Consider the following 24304-nt stretch of genomic DNA (forward strand, 5'->3'; position numbering starts at 1 on the left):
CAGCAAGGGGGGTTCTGGGTCCTGAAGGGGTCTAGGGAATTACAAAGCCATTTGGAAACTGGGGTGTGATATAGACACAGGATGGTACCTGGCCTGGGGACCTAGCACACTCTCTGCCATATTTGGGGCATCATTTTTTTTTTTTTTTTTTTTTAATCCATGCTTCTCAAGGAAGGATTTTTCCAAAGTATAAGTCCTAAAGAAACTTGCCAAATACTTTATAATTGGCCAAATCTGGACCAATTTTATTTTTGTTGCCACATGTGTATATATGTATATACATATATAATATACACACACATGAATGAATTCATTCCCCTGATTTAAAGATAGATTTCATTTAAAAATCCTGGATTTCTGGCTTTCCTTGAAAAATCAAACCAGGGGGTTCCCTTTTCTACTGGCCATAGCTGGCTGGAACTAATAGCAAAGCCATATGCTCCATGTTTTGCTGCAGTCCCCTCGACTCCCTGTGTTTTGGTAACTGGTCCACTTTACTCATTTATGATGGAAGCCTGGTCCCTGAGGCCTTTGGGTCTCCACCTGCTCTACGGTGTCAATGCCAGATGCATGCTCCTCTTCTCAACCTACGATCTTTCTCTAGGCCTGTTAGTTCCCTTTCTCCTACTCCTGACTTCCTTCTCCACAGTCTGGAGCTCCTCACGTTCCTCCTTCCCAGCCCTTTCCTCCCAGAATGTCTGCGCTTCCACACCTTCCTCACCCCTTGTCTGTTTGCCCCTTCCTGCCTCCTCATTCCCCCTCGATCTATTTCCACCCAGCAAGATAAATTCCGTACGTCAGGCCTGTTTGGAACTCTGATGTCTGGCTGGCCTGAGCTCTAGCTTTACATCAGACTTGTGAGAATTTGGGAAGTTTTCCCAAAATTTAGTCCTTTGAGAGAGCTGTATGATGGGTGGCTGAGAGCTCCATTATTTTCCTGGAAGGGTCCACATGGGCTCAGTTTTTGATGAGGTCTAACTTCCCCGCAGCTCTAAGTGTGTGTGTGTGGGGGGGGGCGTGCACGCGCACGCGCCCAGGGATGTACAGGCTAGTTTTGGGGTGCTCTGTCTGTCCGTTTTCCAGATCCTACCCAACCTTTATTATTCACAGTGACACCGGGCGAAAGCAGCAAAACCTGGGGCAGAAGCTCGGTCATCGCGAAGGAGGAAGCGGAGGAGGAGGAGAAGAGGGCCTCGAAGAAGAAGGGGCGGACGTGGGGGCCAGGGACACTTGGTCAGAAGGAGCTTGCCTCAGGAGATGAAGGGTAAGAGCCAACTGAAGTGAAATTCTTTCTCACTGAAAGGCAGGTACATGGTTTTAAAACATGTGAAAGACCTTTTCTCCCTGCCGTATGTTTCAGTGCTTTCTGAGAAATGACAAGCTTCTTGATCTTTACAACAGAATTTTTCACCCTCCTTGTCCCCTGGAACCTTCTAGGACAGGGGTTGGCAAACTTTTCCCATAAAGAGCCAGATAATGAATATGTTAGGCCGTGTGATCCTTCTGGCTCTGTTGCCGCTGTTCACCTCCACTGCTGGGGCGCAGATGCTGCCGGGACAACGTGTAAATGAATGAGTGTGGCTGTGCTCCACCAGACCTTTGTAAAGAGTTAGTCTGCCGGGCCCTGGGGGTGTCGTACTCAGAGTAGCAAGCAGCCCAAGCGTTAACCAAATGTAAAACGTTTTGCCAGAGTGTTCTACTTAATATACCTGGCTCTTCTGCCTTAAAACATCCATTGAGAAGAAAGAGAAGGGAGAGCGGAAGCTAGCGGGACTCTCTTGACTCGAGGCTCACCCTGAGGCAGGGGCGGGCGGGCAGATAACCCAGCCCTGGTAGTGCAGGTGGATTAACTCCAGGGCACTAGCACTTCGGTCAGGCCTCACCCATAGCCACACTGACACGTAGGAGGGCCCGCTCTGGGCAGACAACAGGGGGGCCCGAGTGCCTTGAATGTGCTTCTGTTCTCACTTGTGGGGTCAAGGCCTAAGGGTCCGCTTCACCCCTGAGTCCCAGCTATTCACAGGCCGGGGCACTCGTAGTGTGGGAGTGGAGAGTGTGGATCCTGGCACCGGACTACCTAGATGTGAATCCTGGCTCCACCACGGCTAGCTGTGTGACTGTAATGTTTTCTCATCTATAAAATGGGGATAATATTAGCACCCATCTCTTAGAGCTGATGTGAGGGTTAATTAAGTAAATTCATCTTTGTAAAGCGCATAGAGCATTGATTGGCTGGCTCATGGTAAACATATGTAAATATCAGCTACGAGGACTCTTCTTAGCTTCTCATGCAATTCTGTTTCATATTTGAAGCATGGACAGAACAATGTATACTTATTCCTGGGTCAGAATCTAGAACAGTGTTTCTTGATTTCCCTAAGTGCGAGCATAACCAGCAGTCTCCTTCACCTTTTTTTAGAGACTTTCCAAAGAGCTTCTAAGGTTGAATATTAGGCTTATAGGGGGCCTGAACCTGTAACTGGCCTTGGTAATCCTTCAAATACTAAAATATCATGTCTAAGATCTATTATTTCTGCATGTCAGATCTGAGCTAAAGGTGATAATAACAGTTTAGTTCATAAAAGATTGACTCTCTGAAGCTAGGCTTGAAAAGTCACTAGATACTTTTAAATAGAAAACCTCGATATGTAGGGCAAAGTAGCTAAGCTGTGTAAGAATTCAGCAGTTGAATCCTTGGGGGTGGCGAATTGCTCTATTCTACTAAGTGCTGGAGGAGCAAGAGCTCTCCAGTTTGTTCTTTGAGCCCTGGGTCAGAGCAGGGTTGAGCTGGGTCCAGGAAACTCAGTCACCCTGAGTCTTTTGATATTTCTTGACATTAATGGGATTCCAGGTAGAGTTTAGCAGGCTTGCTATGGATTCCAGTAATTTCTATGATTCTGCTTCATTTAGAGATATTTTTTGTCTTGGTAGTAAATTAACATTTATTTCACATTACAAAATATTAACTTTGGGATTTTCTTCCTCCTTCCATAGATTTGCCTTCGCAAACTTGAAGCAATTCAAAATATATGACTTAATTATTCATGATCCGCAGTTCCTATTGAAGAAATAAAAGTTTATTTAATCCAGTCTCAAGTAAAGACCTCTTTAACATCACCAATGTTTGAGAACCTCTAAATGCTAATATTTCTAAATTTCATACCTGTTGACCAAAGAAAATATGTAATGACCAAAAGCTATCTTGAGTTCAGCAATGTTAAATAAATTTACATCTTCACCCTTTTGAAAATAGTGCATATCTGTCTGCAACATATACACTTGTCTGTAGACACCTTTTGGGATCCATGGATTTACAGGCCCCTGTGGCTGCCCAGGGATCTTTGTCCTACAGATTGGGAGGTCCTGGGTCTGTAGCAGCTTAAGCAGGGCCATCTGGTTAAGATTCTTTCACGGCGTGGGCTTTGCTGACCGGACCAGGAGGAGGCAGCTGACAACGTATAAATAGCTCGAGTCCAGCCTTGTGTCCATGTTTTGGTGCGGGAGAGGCTGAGCTGATGTGCCCTCCATTGCCTGCTACTGATTCTCTTTATTTGTTGAAGATCCCCTCAGAGGCGTGAGAAAGCTAATGGTTTAAGTACCCCATCAGAATCTCCACATTTCTACTTGGGGTGAGTCTAATCATCACCCTTTCACCAACTGTGCTGGTAACAAGCCCCCTTCCATTTCCTCGTTCTCACAGCACACCCCATAGAACCAAGCCTCGTTGTTGCCAGGGCTGAACTGTGAATTCATTTTGTTTTAAGCGGTACCATCGTGCACCTTGGGAATATTCCTGTGTTGATCTAACCTTACCTTATTCTTCACTCCGCTGACTACTCCAGTTAATTCTTGGCATATTCCTGGCACCCTTAGCTTTAGGGAGAAGACAACGTGGCTTTTTATTGTTTGGTCTTGAGCACTGGTTTTGACTTTGCTATTTTGGATTTTCCTGGATCCAGAGCTAAAAGTGAGGTTACAAGATTATAATTTGGAAGTCCCAGGCTGTGGGTTTAGTGGCAGGCTTATCTCTGGCTCTGTATTTTAGTTGAAACCAGGGGTGGCTGGACTGTACTTTAATTCATTCGTATTTCTGATAGCACTTGAGACAGAGTTCTGAGGTCAGGGAGAAAGTTGGTCCTTCCCCTTCCTTAAGATAGGCTGGGACTCTGGGGAAAGGAGACTTTTAGTTGAACATTTCTTTCTAGTGTTAAAAAAGGAGCCACTTCTGATCATAACTCCAAAATCCCCAAGGCAACCACAGCCCACAGATTCCTCGGTCCTCCCTTCACTGTCCTCTAAGGAAAAGACCAGTGCTCCTGGGCCTCTGATCCCTCCATGCTGCATGGGGGTCAGCAGGGTGCCCAGGCTGTATCCTGGGAGAGTTACCGGCTTGCCACATGAGCTGATTACAGGGATTTGAAAGTGAGCTCCTGTCCTCTTTCTCTCCACCCCCGACAAACTGAGGGCTCTGGGTCAGCGCTGTGTATTACCCCACATAGGTCTGTCCCAAAGTGCACTGGGTTGGCGCAGCTTTGTTAGTTGACTTTTCTTTTTGAAAAGTGGATGGCTTTGAAAGTTGCCTAAGCATGCCGTAAGCTTGAACGGAGAGACTGAGAAATGGTGTGAGTGGAGTGGCCTGGCCCACCTCTATGAGCTCCGCTGCCTGGTGCTTGCCTGGCTCTGCAGGTCTTTCATTGCAGCATTTCTGACGTCATGAGTGCATTTCGTTCAGTGTCTGTGCACTGAGTGGATGGATCAAGGCAAGACCCCCATTGGCTGAGCAGTCCTTATCCTTTCCGTCTTTTTTGTACCGCCCTGTCCCCCAGATCTTTCTACAGTCCCACAGCAGCATGTGGGGGGTGCATCCTGTCACTGCTTTGCCTTCCCTGGAGCATGTGCACTTTTGTCTGTGATGCAGGTGGGCTCAGTAAGAGTTGTTCCTGTCCCCCAAGGCTCTGTGGTGCAATAAAACAGACGGGGAGAGGCATTCCCATAGGCACATGGAGCTGAGGGAAGTAAGGGAAGTGACCAGTTCTAACAATTTCCTTCTGTCCTCTTATTCAGCCTCAAGTCCCTGGTAGATGGATACAAGCAGTGGTCCTCCAGTGCCCCCAACCTGGGGAAGGGCCCAAGGAGCAGCCTGGCCCTGCCTGGGTTCACCAGCCTTATGGAGATAGGTAAGCACTGCTCTTGTCTCGGTTCTCTCCCTGCTTCCTTGGGGAACCTTTGCCCAAGCTTCTAGGTTTGCTTAAGGACCCCTGGGACTATTCATGGGAGTTGTCTCCTCTTTCTCTCAACTGCTGGCCCCCACACTATCTCTTCTTAGTTTCCTCTGCTCCCATTTCACTGAGTCTTCCCAAATCCCCATTTACTCCTACAGCTACCGTGGAGCCTGCCCTTGGAATTCTGTCCCTAGGGGCCAGTAATCGTCCCCTTGGGGCCTCACACCAGGCATTTCCATTTTCTGGGTCTGTTTCCTCATATCATAATGTGGGGAGTCCACACAGTGGAGGACGGTGGTACAGACACTGCAGCCTCCCTCCCAGGGAGCTTTCCCAGAGTTCCAGTGACTGCTGCATGGGGGAGGGCTTCTCCAGGCTCCCTCGGATAGTGGTGTCCCTGTAGATTTCTAAGGAGGTGATGCGTCAATCCATAGAGGAGGTTGGCCTTCCATGGAGGAGATTCTAACCCTTCACAGGAGACTGGTCTTAAGACAAGTTGCTAAGCCATCATTCTGGAAACCCAGAGGCTCTTCTCATTTTAAGGTACAAAAACATTAGGAATGTTCCTGTCCTGTCCAGTGTTCTAGAGGCTCATACTGGACTTTGTGTTGAGGATCCCTTATGAAAGAAGTAGCAAGTTACCGGATGCCCTTTTCTGCAAATAGGGAAATGGCCTCCGGAATGGAGAGTGATTTCCTCACGTTGGTCACAGCTGAGTGTGGGAAGGGGAAGCCCTAATGTCCAATTCCACATCCTGTTCGTCAGACCGTTGGCCTTTGCGTCCGTGACACTGAGCCAGGAGGCCCCAGGGTCGGGGGAAAGGACCACTTTCTTATTCTAGCTGTTTCCTCCCCATTTCCTGTCTCCCTTCCATTCTCATCTTCACAGAGGATGAGGACAGCGAAGGCCCGAGGAGTGGAGAGAGTCGTCTACAGCATTCACCCAACCAGTCCTACCTCTGTATCCCATTTCCTCGTGGAGAGGATGGGGAAGGCCCCTCCAGTGACGGAGGCCACGAGGAGCCGACCCCAGTCAACTCGGCCACCAGTACCCCTCAGCTGACGCCAACCAACAGCCTCAAGCGAGGCGGCCCTCACCACCGGCGCTGCGAGGTGGCTCTGCTCGGCTGCGGGGCTGTCCTCGCAGCCACAGGGCTAGGGTTTGACTTGCTGGAAGCTGGCAAGTGCCAGCTACTTCCCCTGGAGGAGCCTGAGCCACCAGCCCGGGAGGAGAAGAAGCGGCGTGAGGGTCTTTTCCAGAGGGCCAGCCGTCCTCGCCGGAGTACCAGCCCCCCATCCCGAAAGCTCTTCAAGAAGGAAGAGCCCATGCTGTTGCTAGGAGACCCCTCCGCCTCCCTCACGCTGCTCTCTCTCTCCTCCATCTCCGAGTGCAACTCCACGCGCTCCCTGCTGCGCTCCGACAGCGATGAGATCGTGGTGTATGAGATGCCGGTCAGCCCGGCGGAGGCCCCACCCTTGGCCCCATGCACCCACAACCCCCTGGTCAATGTCCGAGTGGAGCGCTTCAAACGAGACCCGAAACAGTCTCTGACTCCCACCCATGTCACGCTCACGGCCCCCACGCAGCCGAGTGGTCACCGGCGGACTCCTTCTGACGGGGCCCTCAAGCCGGCAGCTCTCCTGGCCAGCAGGAGCCCCTCCAGCAATGGCTTGAGCCCCAGTCCTGGAGCAGGTGGGTCTTGTCCTCTTCCTTGTTTCTCTTTCCTTTTTTCATGCCTCCCCAGGGAGTGACGACGTTGGCAGGTGCCTTTTCCTTTTTCCACTTCTGGATTTGCGTGAACTCTGTTCTTCCCCTTAGTCGAGAAATACCGACCTGGGGTCAGGGAGTGGCCAGGGTTGGCTGACTTCTTTCTGCTCTGTGCCCGGAGGATTGAAAGAAGACAGGCAGGTTCTAGGAAAAATCAGACCTGGGACTCCTGTGGGATGTTCAGACCCTGGGCCTTTGGGGTAGGGTCGTGTTTTCCTGGTACCGGAAGGGCAGGAGTGTAGCTTCTGGTGATCCCCTGAGCAGGATGCTGCAATTACCAGCAAGGAAGCCTTCGGGGCACGTAGGAGGGGTGTTTTCTGCCACATAGCTGGGCTCTTGCCTCTCATTATAGCATTAGTTCACACACACTCATAAGGCAGGCTTCGCCCATTCTTCACACCCTCCAACACTCATCCCTCACTCATGCCCGTCTCTGCAGACAGGACGTGTGCCAGGTAAATTGCTGTCCCTGTGCATGTGCTTGCCCTCCCCAACTGACATCTGCAGCACTTGTCACACACTCATCCTGGGCCTTCCCTGCCACCATCCCTTGCTCCCTAGAAGATGTAAGTCTGACTTGGAAACAGCCTCTAGTCCAGTCGGGAAAGAGGAAAGAGGATGGCAGTACCCTTTCAATGAGATGCAAGTGTCAGTGACAATTGTGTTTAACCGGTTGGCTGGACCTTCCTCCCTGTAGATATTTTTGTTATACTCAGATATGTGACCTCTTTGGGAATAGAGACCCTATTAGATTTCCGTTATCTAGCTCTGGTCCCATCACGTGTTTATTCAATGGATGAACAGTGAATGGACGGACATTCCCTTAAGTCAGGGGTCAGCAAACTCTTTTGGATAAAGGGCAAGGTAGTAAATATTTTCGGCTTTGTGGGTTATACATTTTCTGTTATGACTACTCAGCTATGTTGCTTGAGTGGGCAAGCAGACTTTGGATGTGGCTGCATTCCAGGAAAACTTTGTTTGCAAACACAGGTGGCTGGCTTGCGGGCCATTTGCAGATATCTGCCTTAAGTTATTTCATTGCAGATGTGACCCCCATGTGTCCTATTGTTATTACCAGATGCAGGGACTGTGGCCTTCTAGGTCGCTGTTGTTTCCCCAGTGCCCCCAGCACACTACATGGCACGTAGGTGCTCCATACCTGGTTGTTAATGCGTGTTATCCCAGGTGGCAGGTGGGGAGGGGCCCATGTAAATCTGGCCCCGAAATCTGGGACCCTCATCTCATGCCTCTCCCTTTGTCTCCTGACCAGGAATGCTGAAAACCCCCAGCCCCAGTCGAGACCCAGGTGAATTCCCCCGTCTCCCCGACCCCAATGTGGTCTTTCCCCCAACCCCAAGGCGCTGGAACACACAGCAGGACTCCACCTTGGAGAGACCCAAGACGCTGGAGTTTCTGCCTCGGCCTCGGCCTTCTGCCAACCGGCAACGGCTGGACCCCTGGTGGTTCGTGTCCCCCAGCCACGCCCGCAGCGCCTCCCCAGCCAACAGCTCCAGCACAGAGACGCCCAGCAACCTGGACTCCTGCCTGGCCAGCAGCAGCAGCACTGTGGAGGAGCGGCCCGGGCTGCCCGCCCTGCTCCCCTTGCAGGCGGGGCCGCTGCCGCCCGCTGAGCGGACGCTTCTGGACCTGGACGCAGAGGGGCAGAGTCAGGACAGCACCGTGCCGCTGTGCAGAGCCGAACTGAACACACACAGGCCCACTTCTTACGAGATCCAGCAAGAGTTCTGGTCTTAGCATGAGAAGGGGCGGGGTGGGCAAGGGGGAAGCGGGAGGAGGTGGGGGGAGCTGGCTGGTACAGCCCTTTCTCAGAGTTGGGCCCCCCGTGATCCAGCCCTGCTTCTTGCACTGATAATGCACTTTGAAGATGGAAGGGATGGGAACAGGGCCACTTCGGAGGGTCTCCTGCCCCGCAGGGCCCCTCTACTCCTGTCCACTGGGGGGACTATGGCCATCAGCTCTGGCCATGTAGGGGAGGGAGGGGTGCGTGCATGTCCCCCACCCTCCAGTCTTCCTCGCCTTTCGGGTGACCCTGCAGAGTTACTCAGCCAAATCTGTCTGCTGCTCCCTGTCCTCAGCCAGTTGGGTATGCCCAGAGCTATTCTGGTTCCTCTGTCAGCCCTGAGTTTGGCCTCCCAATGCCAGTATTGGAGGTTCTGGGATTGGCTTTGCTCCTCCTCCATTCTCCCCAACACCCATGAATTGGAGGCTCATTTGCTGTGAGATCCAAGCTTTTCTGTGCTGTAAGCCCTCACAGGCCAGCTGGAAGACTGAAGGCCAGGTAGTCCAGGGTGGGGACATAGGGTTGATGGGCCTGGCACTACCTATGTGCACTTACTCATTTGAGCCCACAGGTGGAAAAGGGAACTGCCTCAGAGAGGTGAGCATGGAGTGTTAGGAAAAGTACAGTCGTGTTACAGTGAAGAGGGTGACAGAGTCTGTCCTTGTTCCTTTTGGAAAAACTCAAAGAAGGGCAGAAACCAGCACCTATTAAAGGTACCCATCTACCTACCTGGGGTCAGGATGTGGTCAGACCAGGTTCTGATACAAACATTTGCTCATCCTAGGAATAGTTTCTTGGGAGACTCACTCATTGGTGCCAGTTCTGAAGTCAGAGACAAAGTTCTGCTATTTGTTCCTTTTCTTGTCTGAACTTTGTATGTTATTCCATTTCCTGGGTTTTCCTTCCAATCCCTGGACTCCTGGGCTTTAGGGTACGTGTTTGGTTAGTAGATATCTCTGCAATGCATCAGGATAGCACATGGTGGTGGGTTATGGACACTCGGGGTTGGGGATCCCTTGTCAGCCAGGCCATACATTTTGTGATGCCCTTGAAGTAAAATGGAGCCGTCAGTAGTACCTTCTGTAAATGGATGTGACAAAGTGATGCTGTTTATAAGGTGCCCAGTGAGCCACTGATGTACAATAGCCGTCAGGTCCAAGCACTGGAAAGTGACCAGGTCCTCCTTTGTCTCTGTGCACAGGTAGCCTAGTGCTGGGTAGGAAGGACACCAGAGGCCAACCCTGACTTTCCTGGAATTAGTTTCCTTAGCTTGAATGTTGAGCTACTTCTGCTTCTAAAGCTTTTTCATGTCCATCTTCACTGCTCCATTACTCTGAGGCTTCCTGTGCTATGTGTGAACAGTTGTCTTTATGTGGGAAAAACAACTCAATTGGAAGTAGATTCTTTAGGTCATTCTCCTCTCCCCTTAAGACTCTAAATGTTGCTTCACTGTCCTTTATCTTGGAATATTTCCCTGGTGACATTGTTCCTTGTGTTTGCTGCCTGGTGGATGCCAGAGTCTGAGAGTGGTGCAGCCAGCGCCAGTGGGGGATTTGGTCACGGCTCTTTCTCTGCAACTAGCTAGAAGTCCTGCCCTGGGGATCACTAAAGAGTGACCTTGGCTTTCAAATTGTTCCTTGCTTTATGAGCCCGTGAGCACTTTGGTTCAAAGGTTCCACCACATCTTGGGTGGGGAGGCACTACTGGTTTTGTTGTCCAGGGTTTTGTTATTGTATCTCATCTCACTCTTTCTCTTTGTTCGACAAAGCCGATATGTAAGAAACTAATTTTGCCCCCATACCTCTACTCTTCAGCTAGGAGGGGAAAAACGTGACTCCTATCAGCAGTTCCAGCCAACCAAGTGACTCCTCGTCATTGTTGATGGAGAGAAGAACACAGAATAGTCTGTCCTGGGCCCTCCACAGCCCCATCCCCTAAGCCATGAGCATATCTGTCTATCCTTGGTGCCATTCAACGGTCCTCTTGCAGGGTGCAGCCTATAGCGAAATCTAAACCATGCTGGCTCCAGATGGTGCTCTATGGCAGGGATTTTTCCTTTCTTCATTTTTTCCTTTTTGCCATTTTGTTAGGTTGCAGACATCTTGGTCAGAAAGGTGTTGTGTCACTGACATAGTGTAGACTGCATGGTGGCCACCTGCCATATGAGTGAGGGGTCGAACCCAATTTCACTCATCCATCCAGGGGCCAGACCAGCGAAGGCAAAGCAGGGTTATTCTGAAGGTACTGCTGTGGGCACCATGAAGATGGAGGAGTTATTTTCTCCCAGCCCTTCCAAAGCCGTGTCTGGGGGTCCCTGCCTGCCGCATCCCCTCTGTGGGCAGGGCTGGTGGTGGGCCTAGGACCTATGGAGTCGCAGGTCTGAGTGAGTGGCTTTCTGTCCACGGGGTTCCCTCGCCCTGTGGCACGGTGGGGAGCAGGCCCTGGGGCCGTGGATGGGGCACTGGTGGGGCAGTCGCCTGTCCCTCCTCAACCCTCCCTTCCCTGTCCTCAGAGACAGCATTCCTTCTGCTCTGGGCAGGTTTCCCCGCAGAGGATGTGACAGGAGCAGATACTGTTCTCTGCCCCGCCCAGAGACGCTTCAGCAACTGCTGCTGATTCGGATTATCCTCTGTCCACCCGCTTGGGGACCCAGCCTGCTGCCAGGAGGCTAAGTAGGTATCTCAGTTATCCTTGTGTTATTTCTAAGAGGCTTCGGTGGGTGCTCTTAACTTGGCATCTTTTGGCATCCGTGGAATCTGGCAGCAGCAATAATAATAATAACAACCATGATGATATCCTCTATTTGGACAACTCAGAAGACCACCTACATGTCCTGCTGACCTTTACAAAATGACACCATTTTCCTTCCACATTTAATATACTTGCTGCTAGAAAGGGGAGGAGGTGCTTCAAGATGAAGATTGAAGCAAAGAGACATTAAAAAGCTATTTGGACTAATTGCCGAGTCGGGCTGCCAGGCTCTAAGACCTGAGCAAGTTGGCTCTCTTTCCCATTCTGCTCTGGCTGTGTGACCTTAGGCTTGTCCCTTCGCCTCTCTCAAGTTCCCTTCCTTTCAAAGCGACCATCATGTGCTTCCCAAGGGCAATGGGAATGTGTACCGCAGAAGGTCAGCGGAGCACGGTGGCACCTTGCCAGCTCCTAGCGGAAGCTTCCTTCCTCGCTACAGGATGAATTGCTGCAGCTGACTGTGCTGCTCACCGTCTTGCTGCGAGGGGGCACGCCGTTTGCTTCGCGCTTTGGCTTCTGGGAGAGGAGTGATTTGGCGTTGGCTTAGCATGACTCATGCGGGCCATGGTCAGGCACATGCTCTTCTGCGACATTTATCCTCACTATTTGTGTCTTACAGAGGAGGAAATGCAGATGAGGAGGTTGGTGGCAGCATCGGAGTGACAGTTGGCTGTCTCTGATTTCTTAGGGTCATCCTCAGATTCTGATTTGTTTGGAGCCTGGAATTAGGCCAATTCCTGGAATAGTCTTTGGAAAAGGGTCCCCTTGCCCTTGGTACATGTGTCATGGTGTAGGGTTCCTCGCAAAGCCCTTTTTCCCTCAGCCACTGTTGCCCAGGGACACAAGGAGACACTCTGGGCCTGGCTTTTGGTCATCACTCTTGTCTTCACGGTCCCCACATTGGAGTCCCCTTCCCTCCTCCCTCCCCACGGCCACGAAGGAGACACCTCCTGAACGATCTGCTCATCTGCTCACTTTTAACACAGAAAAGAGCGCTGGGTGGCTGTGGACGGTCCACCTTGAGTGGAAAGGTCTGCCCCGCAGGCCCCTCTGTGGCTGCAGAGCCTTGGCGTTTCACACATGTTTGTTTGAGCCTGTGCCTTTGAGTCAGGTGTGCGAGGCCTGAATCAGGCAGGGCAGAAACACCCATTGCCTCGGGAAGGACTTGGAGGAAGAAGCAGGTGTTGCCATTTCTGTAGTTTCAGGCCTTTCCTGAGGGCTCTGCCAGAGACTATCAACTTGGGTCGGAGGTAGGAGCGGCCCTCAGCACGCTGCGATCGTGAGGAAACATGGCGGCAGGAGCCTGGCGAGCTGAGCTTCCCCTTCCTGGCTGTGTGAGTTGGCATTAGTCCCTCCCCCCCTCTGGACCTCAGAAGCCCAACTGGGAACGATGCTACCCTCCTTCCGTGCCTGAAGCCCTTTTAACTTCAAAGTGTGTGGTCCTAGAGCCCCTGTCCCGCACTGATAAGCCTCACCCTGCTAGATCATTGCCCTTTGTGAGGGAGAGAGTGTCTGTGTGTAAATTTATGAATGGGCGTAGGGTGAAAACAGCTGAATATCAGCTGTTTCCTGTGGTTCATCCTAACACACCACCTGCCTCTCTCCTTGGCTTCAGGTCTGAGAATGACTTCTTGGAAAGATATGGTTATTGTTAGGAACACATTCCCAAATGCCTCTCTTCTTTCAAACAGATCAATGTTTTCCTAGATCAGGAATTCAACTTAATGAAAACCCATATGTGAGGGGGGGAAAAAAAAAAAACCCTGCTACTTCTGGGAAGGACCTGACCCCGAGAGTTTTCGCTGCCTGGGTGCTCGCCACCTCAGGTGCTGGGGTTGGAAGGCAGGTGGTAGAAGCTGAAATCCTGGCCGATTAAGGTTCATTATCAGGACATAGGTGCCTCATTAGCCTGACCCAGCCCTGGACTTCTGGTTGGCTGTGCAGGCAGGTGAGTCTCTCTGTTGACTGAGTATTTGTCATGTGTCCTGGTGATATTGACAGCCAGGCCCCACCCCCTCGGTTGTCCATTTCCGGTCGTGGGCCCTGGAAGCCCTGAAAGTACCCTGGCCTCCTTAGGCTGCGCAGGGAGCCCTGGCATTTGCTCTTCAGAATGTTAGACTCACTCCCTGTTCTGGAGCCGGTAGGACTGGTCCTTCCTGATTCTGGCTGCCTTCCATTCCTGTGTTCCCTGCATCCCCTACAAGGAGCCTGCTCTGGTACCTCCCTTTGTTAACCCTTGCAAACGGACCCTGCTGTCCCCTGACCCGTCTTCCCTCCTGTCTGGTCTGACCTGGTCTCCCTGGCAAATCCCACCCCCTGGTTTTACTAGACTGATGGGCAGGTGTGGATGTGACAACTAGATAGGTGTTTCAGGATGGGACACTGGAATGCAATTCCAGGGGTTCAAAGACAGGACGTTTCCTACGGGGATGTGTGGAGTGGTCATCTGGGAACGTTGAACTCAGAGGTCAGGATGGTCGTCAGAGGAGTCCTGGTGAGTGACGGCCTGCGGACATGGTGTTGCTTGCTCTGCGCTCGCTGAAGTCTAAGACCAGCTTTCAGAAGTAATATGTATTCACATTCCTGAAATCCTTCATGCCTAGCTAGACACCTGCCCAGAGAGAGCCAGGCTTTACTTAAAAAAAATTTTTTTTTGAGACAGAGTCTCACTTTGTTGCCCAGGCTAGAGTGAGTGTCGTGGCGTCAGCCTCGCTCACAACAACCTCCAACTCCTGGGCTCAAGCAATCCTGCTGCCTCAGCCTCACGAGTAGCTGGGACTACAGGCATGAGCCACCATGCCCAGCTAATTTTTTCTATATATATATTAGTTGGCCAATTAATTTCTTTCTATTTATACTAGAGACATGGGGTCTCACTCTTGCTCAGGCTGGTTTCGAACTCCTTGACCTCAAGCAATCCACCCGCCTCGGCCTCCCAGAGTGCTAGGATTACAGGCGTGAGCCACCGCGCCCTGCCTCACTTAAAAATTTGATACTGTATTCATTGTGGATTTTTTTTATTAATTCTGATTTTTAAAAATAGTGCATTGAACTATGATTTTTCTTCATGACTGAGCTTTTTGGTGCCCCCTTGAATTTTGCATCCAAGGCGAGTGCCTCACCCAACTCACCCTAGTCCCAGCCCTGCCTGCCCCTCAGCTGGACCTGTGAAGGGGGCGTGGGTACCACTGTGAAGTAAGTCGTGTGTCTTTTTCTGAGCACCCTTCCTCTCAAGTCCCGAGTGCGGTGGCAGTTCTCTGAGAGCGTCTGCGTTTAATAGGAGCGTGTCGGCTTACGACGGTGAAACGTCTAGGAGCTTTTAACTTTGGATCTGTAACTGGGGCTGACTTTTGCTGGGCTGTCTTTAATCCCTCTGAAACCCCCAGGCCACCTATGGGTATGTGTGTGCTCTGCGGGGAGGGAGGTGATCACCGCAGAGAGGATCCTTCAGATGCTCTTTATTTTTAAGATTTTTCTCAGAATGTCCCCCACCCCCTGCTAGATTCTCATCTTGATCTCTTTGGGACATCTTTGAATTCCAGAAGAAGTGAATAGACTTCACTCGTTCTGTCTTCCAGCCATCAGAAGGGACTGCCGTGAGTGGGGGCTTCTCGCTCCCTTGCGTGCGGAGGGCAGCGTCCCCTGGCCCTGCGCCTGCCCAGTGAGTCTTACAGTGTCACCCGTCACACCTCCACCAGGGTCGTCTCTGCCACCGTCATTATTCTCTGTCGTCTTTATTTCATCCTCATCATTGGCCTCCACCTCCGGTTTCTGAAGCCGTGCTGGCAAAGGCTGCTTTCTGCCTCACTGTCGGAGTGGGGTTGTGGATTGATCCTGGCCTAGGGTGGGGACTAATGAATTGCAAGAAACCACTAAATTTCTTCTACATGGTGGGGGGTGCTGTCCTAGAGATTTATTTGCAGAAATGTTTTGATTCCTTACAACAGTCCTGGGAGGTGGGTGTTACCCCCATGTCAGGATGTAGAGAGCGAGGCCCGGATGGTTCTGTAACTTTCCCGGGGTCACGCAGCTGGGAAGCAAGTTGCTGATCTGCCTGGTTCCGAAGGCATCTCTCCTTTTCCCCTGAGCACATTTCTGGGCCCCTGCAGAAAAGCCCTGAGGTAGAACTGGGCTGGCTCGGGTCCCCTGGGCTTTGATATTTGCTCAAGGAGGAGTTGTGTCCCCTGGCTTACCCGTCCTCGGCCTGTGTGACCGGACTGACCACCCCGCCACGGCTCAGCTCACCTGCTCTGTGCTGCCGGCCGGCTGCTTTCTGCTCACCATCTCCCCTCCACCACTCTTCAGGGATTCGCAGCACACAGGCTGCACGTGTCAATTCTGTCGCTCTTCTCCCGGCACCATGGAAGGCCCTGGGCCTCTCTCCCCTCTGCCTCCACCCCCACCATCCCCCTGTTCTTGCTCTGTGTTCCAGCTTCACCCCACTTTTCCCCCAGTCTCTTGAGCTTGGAAGCCTTATTGTAGCTCATGTCTCCTCCTTGGGAACTTGAAATTAGGCCTTTGCCTTTTTGTCATTGAGCCACATGCCCTTGGTCCCCAGTGGTAGCAAAGAAGGGAGGTGATGGACATGGTTGCCTTTTGTCTCTGATTTCCCTCACTGCCCGTCCCCCCCATTCACCCACAGCCACGCCCCCCGATATATGAGAGTCTAAGACTGTATTTTTTAAGGCATTAAGGAAAGGAGTTGGAGATGGGTTTCACTTAGTTCACAGAAAAGCTTTCTTGGGGATTTTCCTCCCCCTTAGGGCCTTTGAGTCTAGGTAAAGTGACAGTTCATATGTGTTCGTCTGTTCCTCTGTAATTAGCTACTAGTTTTTACCCCTAGTTCTTCTCTGCTGCAGTGTCCTGTCCGTGTGTCCTGATGACCCTGTGTTGTTGAATTCCCACGTTGCTTTGGGATTTAAGTTATTGTATGTTGTTGACAATATTTAAAGATGAAAAAGTCTTGAAGGAAACTCACCAGGTTCTTTCCTGTGGCTTTTTTTTTTTTCTTTCGAGGTACTGTAAATTGTTCACTAGGGGTGCCAAGCAGGCTTGGTTCAATGGCTAAACCTCTTACCGTATTACAGTGTAATGCTGATCTCAGCCTGGTCTCCACCAGAGCACACAGAGACTTGAATAAAACCATTATCACGATGACTTCTGGTTTGCCGTGGTTCTTTGCCAACTTGTCCTTTCCTCCCTTTTCTCTTACATTTCACTAGATGTTACTGGGCTGGTTCCAGGGAATTTCCATATGGAGGAAAAAAATAACTGTGGAGGGAGATGGAAATGCCGCGGGAAGGAGGAGGCGGGTGAGAAGCCTCTGTGGGGGCCTGGGAGCCCCTAACTGGACCTCGTGACTTTGCGAGCAATGGTGCTGAATGTCGCCTCCCCACTCCATGCAGTCTCTTCTCGCAGTTGATTTTCACAAAGGTCTTGGGTATTTTGGCTTTCAGAGCCGCTTGTGTGTGCTGTCTTCTCCCACCATTATCCACACTAACACTTGCCTCTTGCGAATGGCACTAAGAGGACAAATACGAAGGGGGTTGTAGATGTGTAGATAGGATTTGCCAGCTGTGAGTCGTGCATTCCTTGTGGCTCTGATACACTCAATGGCAGTTGTCAGCTGTGTGGCCCTGGGCAAGGCGCTTGACCTCTCTGGGCCTGTTCGGGAGCAAGCTGAGCACAAAGCAGCCCTCGTGCTCTCCCTTTCCGTGATGTTGTGTTGGGTGGGAATGAAGATAGAAGCAGGCAGGGTGCATCTTGTTTGGGGCCATTCTTCACCACGTGAGCCACCAGTTTCGTCCTTCAGCTACATGTAGAAAAATGGCTTCTGAATGTACATGTTACAACACTTCATGCTTTAGCGCTGTGACCTTTCATTTCACTCCTGACCCTTTGTCCCTTCCGCTGGCCCCTGGGGAAGGGTGGCTCCGAGGTGAGGTTTTGTGCTGATGCCTGGCCTGCGAGGGGAAGGCTGACCTTCTGCTGAGCCTCAAGGTAATTTTGATCAGGGTCCAGATTTAACCTTGGTAAAGCAGACTGGGCGCAAATGCCAAGCTGACCAAACTCCTTGCTGGTGCCATATAGGAAGGTGCCGTATGCCGTTAGCGTGTGTGTGAACAGCTGCATGTTCTGAAGAGTGGTTTGGCCATGTGGTATTAAGAACTATAACACAGCCCCAGTAATCCCATAAACGAGCACAACGTGCCAAGCTTTGCACTAAGACCCGACCTACATTACCTCGTTTCCGGTGTGTCAACATCCTTAAGAGCAGGTCCCATTACTGTCATCCATTTTCTAGTGAAGAAAGTGTCAGAGAGTAGGGTAACATGCCCAAGACCCACAACTGGCAGATAGAGGAGCTGGGATTTGATTCTAATGTCTGCACTTGAATCATAAGAATGAGTTAGATGCAGGCAAAGATTGATTTGCAAGTCACCCCAACATTATTTACAGGAGCATTCAAGTGACTAAAAATGACCCAAACAGGATTTTGGGGGTCTACCTCCACCCTCTTCCTCACCTAGCAGTACAGAATCTGAGAAAGGGAGAGCAAGGAGGCTCTCTTTACAAATTAGAAACAGTCTACATGCCTGACTCCTCTGCTGTTTGCAAGGCATTTATTGAGTGCCTTCTACGTGGCGGGTACCAGCTGGAGGTTGGAGATTCCGGTTCATTCAGACAGGTTCTCAAAGACCTCGTTGTCTGGTGGGAGAAACTAAAACATAAGGAAATCCGTTTACTATAACGTGGCCAGTGCTCGGGCTGCATGCTGAGGGAGCGCCGTGGCCTGGGCTTGGCCTGCGCTGGGGCTTCACAGAACACCCGTGGAGAGGATGGCACCTGAGTTGAGTCCTAAAGGACAGAGGGCACAAGGGCATGAAAGGTTGAATGGCTCTCCTAACAGGCAGCACACCTCTGTCTCCTCCTTTTTTAAAAAGTGAACCCTTGTCATCCCTCAGCTTAGGTTCCTATTTCCAGTTTTATCATCAACTATATGAGACATTATGTAAGCCATTAAAATTAAATCATTGAAGAATAATTAAGGAAATAGGAAGATGTTCACAATAAGTTAAAAGGCAGTATGCAAAAACCTTATAAAACAATTTGATCCTAATTACATACAGGAAATATATTTCCATCTTTTTAAAAAAATACACATTTGATAGGCATAGGGAAAAAACTAGAAGAAATTCAGTTATCCTTGTGGAGAGGTATCATGATTTAAAAATGTTGACATTTTAAAAACTCTTTTACAAAGAATATAGGTTACTTTTCTATTCAGCAAAACCAATGGCAAATGAAATAGTTTGGGGGATACTTTCCCATGATACCAGGTTTCCCCATAGATGTTCCAGCGGCCCAGGCCACTTGCTATAAGGCTGTCCCCTGCCCTGAGCAATTTACCAAGATGACTCCAGAAGTCCTGCTCTTGGAAGGTAGAATTGGGGCCAGGGCCAGCTAATGGGATCTTCCCCCTTGGCCCTTCCTCATCCGGTTCCTCCAATGCAGAGATGGTGCTGAAATGGTGAGTCACCTGCAGGCTGCAAGTGGAAGCTAGGAAGGACACACGAACAGAGAAGGTTCTACAACAGGTGGTGCCGTGGAGGTCTCCTAGAGGGCACGGCTGGTTAGGAACATCAGGTCCTGGCAGGGCAGACAGGATGCTCCTGCAACACAAGCACACGCCCCTCCATGGAAGGAGCTGGGCTGGGCCTAGGCACACCACACCCTGTTTACTTGACTATGGAATGTGCTGCATTCAAGGCTGGGACTGATGGCCTAATCCCCTTGGCTCTCCTGTCCCCACCCGATCTAGTCCAACGAGCTCAGGTTGGAGAACATGTTTTGGCAGAAGGAGTGGGGTGGGGGGTGGGGGCTTGCTCCTCTTCCCCCACACTGATCACACCCTGCTGCCATCGGATCCAGAGGGCTGTTGTGTGGTCTCAGCGGGAGGCACTGCACACTTCCTTGTGTTGAAAAGGGAGAGGGCCAGACAGAAGCTCAGCTCTAGGAAATGTGCTCAGGGAACACAGGTCTGATCACCTCACACCCAGTGTCGGCAGGAAAGGGTCCACATTCTTGGGCATGGCCTTGAGGGTCCTGCATGATCTAGTCCCACTCTACCTTCCTAGATGCGTATCACAATTCTGCTGCCTCCAGCCTCCCCCGCCTCTAAGGCTGTCCACTTCTCTGCTTCCCGTGAGACTTACTTTCCCAGGAATGGGGGCGTCCTGCTTGAGAGACAAGCTGACTTTCTGGCTACCTATCCAGCTGTCTAAGCTGACTGTAACCTAATTAAGTGGTCAAATTTAGGGGAAGGAGAGAGAGTTAGCCCAAGGGAGAGTTGGGCAAGAGAAAGAAGGGAAGAGAAGAAAGGAATAGAGACCAGATTCTGCTTTCTAGAAGATAGTCCTCCCTGCAAGACCAAATATGCTGGGATGCAACAAAGTTCACCAGACACCATGGGACACCTGCAGATGAAGAATGTCCGAAGGTCCATGGTTAGTGAGGGGTGGCCAGTGAAAGTAACTGATTCCCTTCTAGTTCTGTGCTTTACCCAACCTGAAAAGACTCGTCCCTCCCATCTTCTAATAAATATTTATTGAGAGCCTACTCTGGTCTAAGAGGCAGTGTGACTGGCCAACCCCAATTCTGTGTAGGGCCGGACAGGTCACAAGGGAGGCAGGCACTCTCATGACAATAAGATGCTGTGGGCAGTGGAAAGGCAGGCCTCATCCAGAAAGCATTCACTTAAACTAACCCTCAAACACATCACCTCTGCGTTTAAAAACCTGTGAGAGTGAGTGAGACAGAAAGTGACTGCCACCTTTATGGAGTTTGCCATTTACGTGGGGAAAGTCAGGTAAGGCAACAATTAAGGCACTGTGAGACTCTGTATCTAAATATCTGTATCTACCTTTGTCTATATTATCTACATGGGGGTAGGGAGAGAGAGAAATAGACACAGGTGCGAAGCGATGTCAAAGTTGAGATCTGAGCGATGAGCAAGACCTACCTGGCCCCTGGGTGGTGGTGGTAATGAGGATTCCAAGTGTTGGCAGCAGCCCACGCAAAGGGGATTTTTATCCTCTGCCAGCTTGCTTATCTTGCATTCCTCACCTCACAGAGAGCTTTGCTTTTGCAGCCTTTTCTTTATTATAAGGATTAGGGTTAGGCAATAACTGGGAGAGAAAAAGACAAGATAAATTTTTGCATAGAGGGAGATGGGGTCTAGCTGCGTTCCACCTGTGCTATTTAGTCTGCCCTGGGGTGAGGGAAAAATGTGTCTCTAAGGAGACTTTCTATGGAAAGTTGCAAAAGGGAAAAGGGAATGGAAAATAACATGGGTGGGGTGTGAGCTTTAGGAGATGGGTTTCAGGCACGGGAGGTCTTTTCCTTGATCCCATCTCTGAGCAGATGATATTAAAGTCAGAATATACTAATAGCTCCTCTCTCCTTCCTCCGGCAACCTATCATGGGTGGTTTGTCCCAGGTGTGTAAAGTTTTCAAAATTTGGTCCATTGATCCCTGGGGATATGTGAGGTCAAGACTATTTTCAGAATAACATGAAACTTGTTTACCTTTTCCACCATGTTGATATTTGCACCAAGGGTTGAGCATGGCAGGTAAAAACCCTTGGCACCTTAGCACATGGCAGGGTGGTGACACCACACTGGACAGCACTCTTTGCATTCTCCACCCCTGGGCATTTGAAGTCAGGGAAATGCCAGCTTCACTTAAGAATGTCCTTGATAAAGCAGTAATTACTTATTAACATTATCAAGTTAATTAAGTCTTGACCCTTGAGTACTTTTTAACATTCTTGGAGATGAAGTGTGAAGTTCACATCAAGTATGTCTGCTGTGTATTGAAATACAAGGTTGCCTGGAGGGAAAGCACATGTGTGATTAAGTTGTGAGCTGAACTAGCTGCCTTTTTTCTTCCCCCATGGAACACCATTTTTACTTGAATGAATGATTGTCAAGGAAACTATGGTTATTCAGTCTTGAGTATTTGGTAGATATTATCTTGCAAATGAATGAAGTAAGTTTGTCACTTCAAGGAAAACAACTTTTTGTTGCTAATGATAAAAATTAAAGCTTTCAAGTGAAAATTAGAATTTTGGAAAATTTGTGTCTATCATGAGCTTGACTTGATTTTTTGATGTGATTAGCAACAATGTTATTGAATGTGATTTTTTTATGTTATGTAATGAAATATGTCAACATTAAAGATCTGCATAACTCAATGAACCTATATTTTCCAAATGATAATAAATGACATTTCAAAATCATGCATTCAAATATCCAAAGTCTAAGACTAGTGGATTTTAATATAACCTAGTACAAAAAGTTCAAGGATATAGTTTTGTATTCCACATTCCAGCTACCCTTTAAGACACTGTAGCTTGTCGAGTTTTGGTACAGTGTTAAAGAAGAATACCCACATTATCTGAAAAGGCTATTCAAATGTTCCTCCCTTTGCCAACTTCATGCCTTGTGTGTGGCCAAGATTTCCTTCATATGTTTGAACCAAAACAAGATATTGAAACAGATGGAATGCAGAAGCAGATATGAAAATTTAGTGTATTCTATTAAGCTAGACATTAAAGAGATGTGTGAAAATGTGAAATAATGCCACTCTTTCATAAAATTTGTTTTGGAAAATATGGTTATTTTTTCATTAAATTATGTTATTTATGTTAAAAATTTAATGTGTTTATTATTTAAAAATGAATCAATAAATATTTTTGAAATAGTTATTGAGACTCTTGCTCAGGCACTTGGTTTTATTTTCAAGTAGGATAGATAAATACAATAGATCTAACACACATGCACAGGCCCTCTTATGGATTTTCAATGTTTTCTAAGAGAACTAGAACATTTGAACCACCACCAGATGGCGCTGATGAGAATAGAGAACAAATTGTATGCATGTCAAGGGGGCCGGGGGAGTGAAAGAATATAAAAGTGGGGTTTGTAGTAGTGAGTTTTATGGTGTGAGGTTTCCTAATAGTAATGATATTTGTAGATTCTATAGGGCAAAAAGTGACAAGCCTGGGATTTAATCAGTAGATTCCCATAATCTAAATTAGATAGGCAGATTTATGCCAAATTATATGTTGGTTTTTTTTTTTTTTTTTCACTCCCTATAACAAAAGCTAAACACATTCCTTGGAGAAGCTCCCTGCAGCCTCGGAAACTAAGCAGATTAAACTGAAAGAGCTGGGTCTTTTCCATTCTGTATTGCTAATAAGATAACATTAATCTCTGGAGCTTAAAAGTGAAATTTAGGCAGAGTCATTCCAGTAGGGAGTGCATTAGAGAACCCTCTCAGCCTGCAGCTTGTTCCCAGAGGTCCTTGAAAGCCCTGAGTGGGGAGGATGTAGCTGGGCAGGGGCAGTTGGCGTGGCGATGGGAGAGTTAGCCAGACCTCCTGGTGACAAAATAGCATGAATGTGTTTTGTGTGAGGAACTATAAACAGGTGTTGGGAAAATTTGAAGCCAGATTTATTTTTCCTTCCAGGGTAGTGTGGAATAGTTGACAAAGGATGGAATTCTTTTCCAGAGATGAAATTTTTATTGGCAATGCCCTTTTAGGGTCCACCAATAAAGGGAGTAAGACCCTAACCTGGGGGCTGGGTCAGTAAGTGGGTTTATGAGCTGCTGCAGAAGAGGGTGCAATGTGGTATGAGCCCTTCCCACCAAGACTGGGGGTTATGTGTGTTGCCCTCTGGGATACTCTTTCACAAACACTTCTGGGGATCCTACTATCTCTGTGCTAGGTGCTATGTAAGGTGCTGGGGCTATAGTGGAGATAGAAATAGACATGGTCCTCAGCCTCATGTGGACTTGTTTGAAAAAAAAAAACACCAGAATCAATACTGAAGAAATCTAGATACTTTCATGCCACACCCCCCAATAGATTTTTTAAGTGTTTTGCAGTCCACTTGGCTCATTCTCTAGTGAAACATTATCAGTGCAATAGGCCAAGTTGAATGGCAGACTTTCTGCATGAAGATGAAGTTGAGCATGCTACTCTGAAGAGAGGGTGGGGGTGCTGCCTAACCTTGACCACCTGATCTCCTTCCCTTTCCCCCTTCCTGCCTGTCCTTCTTTCCCCAAATATTTATTGAGCATGCACTGAGTGACAGGTGCTGAGGCAACAAAGCTAAACAAAACGTACTTTGTCTCTAGCCTGGTAGGTGGAGCTTACAACAAGTATGTAAGCAGCAACAAAAACATAATTGTGCATCGTGGTTCAAGAGAGGAAGGACATGGGGGATGAGAATCAACTTGAGATAAAGATAGGCAGAGAATGTCACTCTGGGGAAGTGAATTTAAGCCAGGATTTCTCAACCTTGCCACTATTGGCATTTGGGGCCAGGCAATTCTTTGTTGTTGGAGGCTGTCCTGTGCATTGCAGGGTGTTTTGCAGCATCTCTGGCCTCTGCCCACTAGATACCAGTAGCACTGCCTACTCCCCTTGGTGACAACAAAAACGCCTCCCGACCTTGCCAAGTGTTCCTTGTGGTACAAAATTGCCCCTGACTGAGAACCACTGATTTGAGCTGAGACCTGATGGTTGAGAAGCCCTTCAAGAGAGGATTGTACTGAGGGTCTCGTAGGCCATGGCAAGGAGTTTGGGTTTTAGTCTTAAGTAGAAAACTGGCAACATTTTTCAACTGGGGTGACATTATCTACTGTGAATTTTGAAAAGATCATTCAGGCTATCGAGTGGAAGATGGATTAGCTTGGGT

The 24304-nt window shown here is 49.2% G+C and overlaps 1 protein-coding gene across 3 annotated transcripts in view; it reads left to right on the forward strand.

Moving 5' to 3' along the window:
* The window catches only part of MAP3K9 (mitogen-activated protein kinase kinase kinase 9), a 69864-nt gene extending 61084 nt beyond the window's left edge, over positions 1 to 8780 (forward strand). The window contains exons 8-12 of one of the 3 annotated variants that reach the window (XM_076003897.1): positions 1111 to 1264; positions 3561 to 3629; positions 5065 to 5177; positions 6045 to 6914; positions 8260 to 8780. In XM_076003897.1, the coding sequence (XP_075860012.1) occupies positions 1111 to 1264; positions 3561 to 3629; positions 5065 to 5177; positions 6045 to 6914; positions 8260 to 8744 (1691 nt within the window). In that variant the 3' untranslated portion in view covers positions 8745 to 8780. The remainder of the gene's footprint in view (positions 1 to 1110; positions 1265 to 3560; positions 3630 to 5064; positions 5178 to 6044; positions 6915 to 8259) is intronic. The other 2 variants (XM_012756142.3, XM_012756143.3) reach the window with 2 other exon arrangements.
* The last annotated feature ends 15524 nt before the right edge of the window (positions 8781 to 24304 follow it).

Source organism: Microcebus murinus, chromosome 6 (assembly GCF_040939455.1).
Source record: "Microcebus murinus isolate Inina chromosome 6, M.murinus_Inina_mat1.0, whole genome shotgun sequence".
In the NCBI taxonomy this organism is placed as follows: Eukaryota; Metazoa; Chordata; class Mammalia; order Primates; family Cheirogaleidae; genus Microcebus; species Microcebus murinus.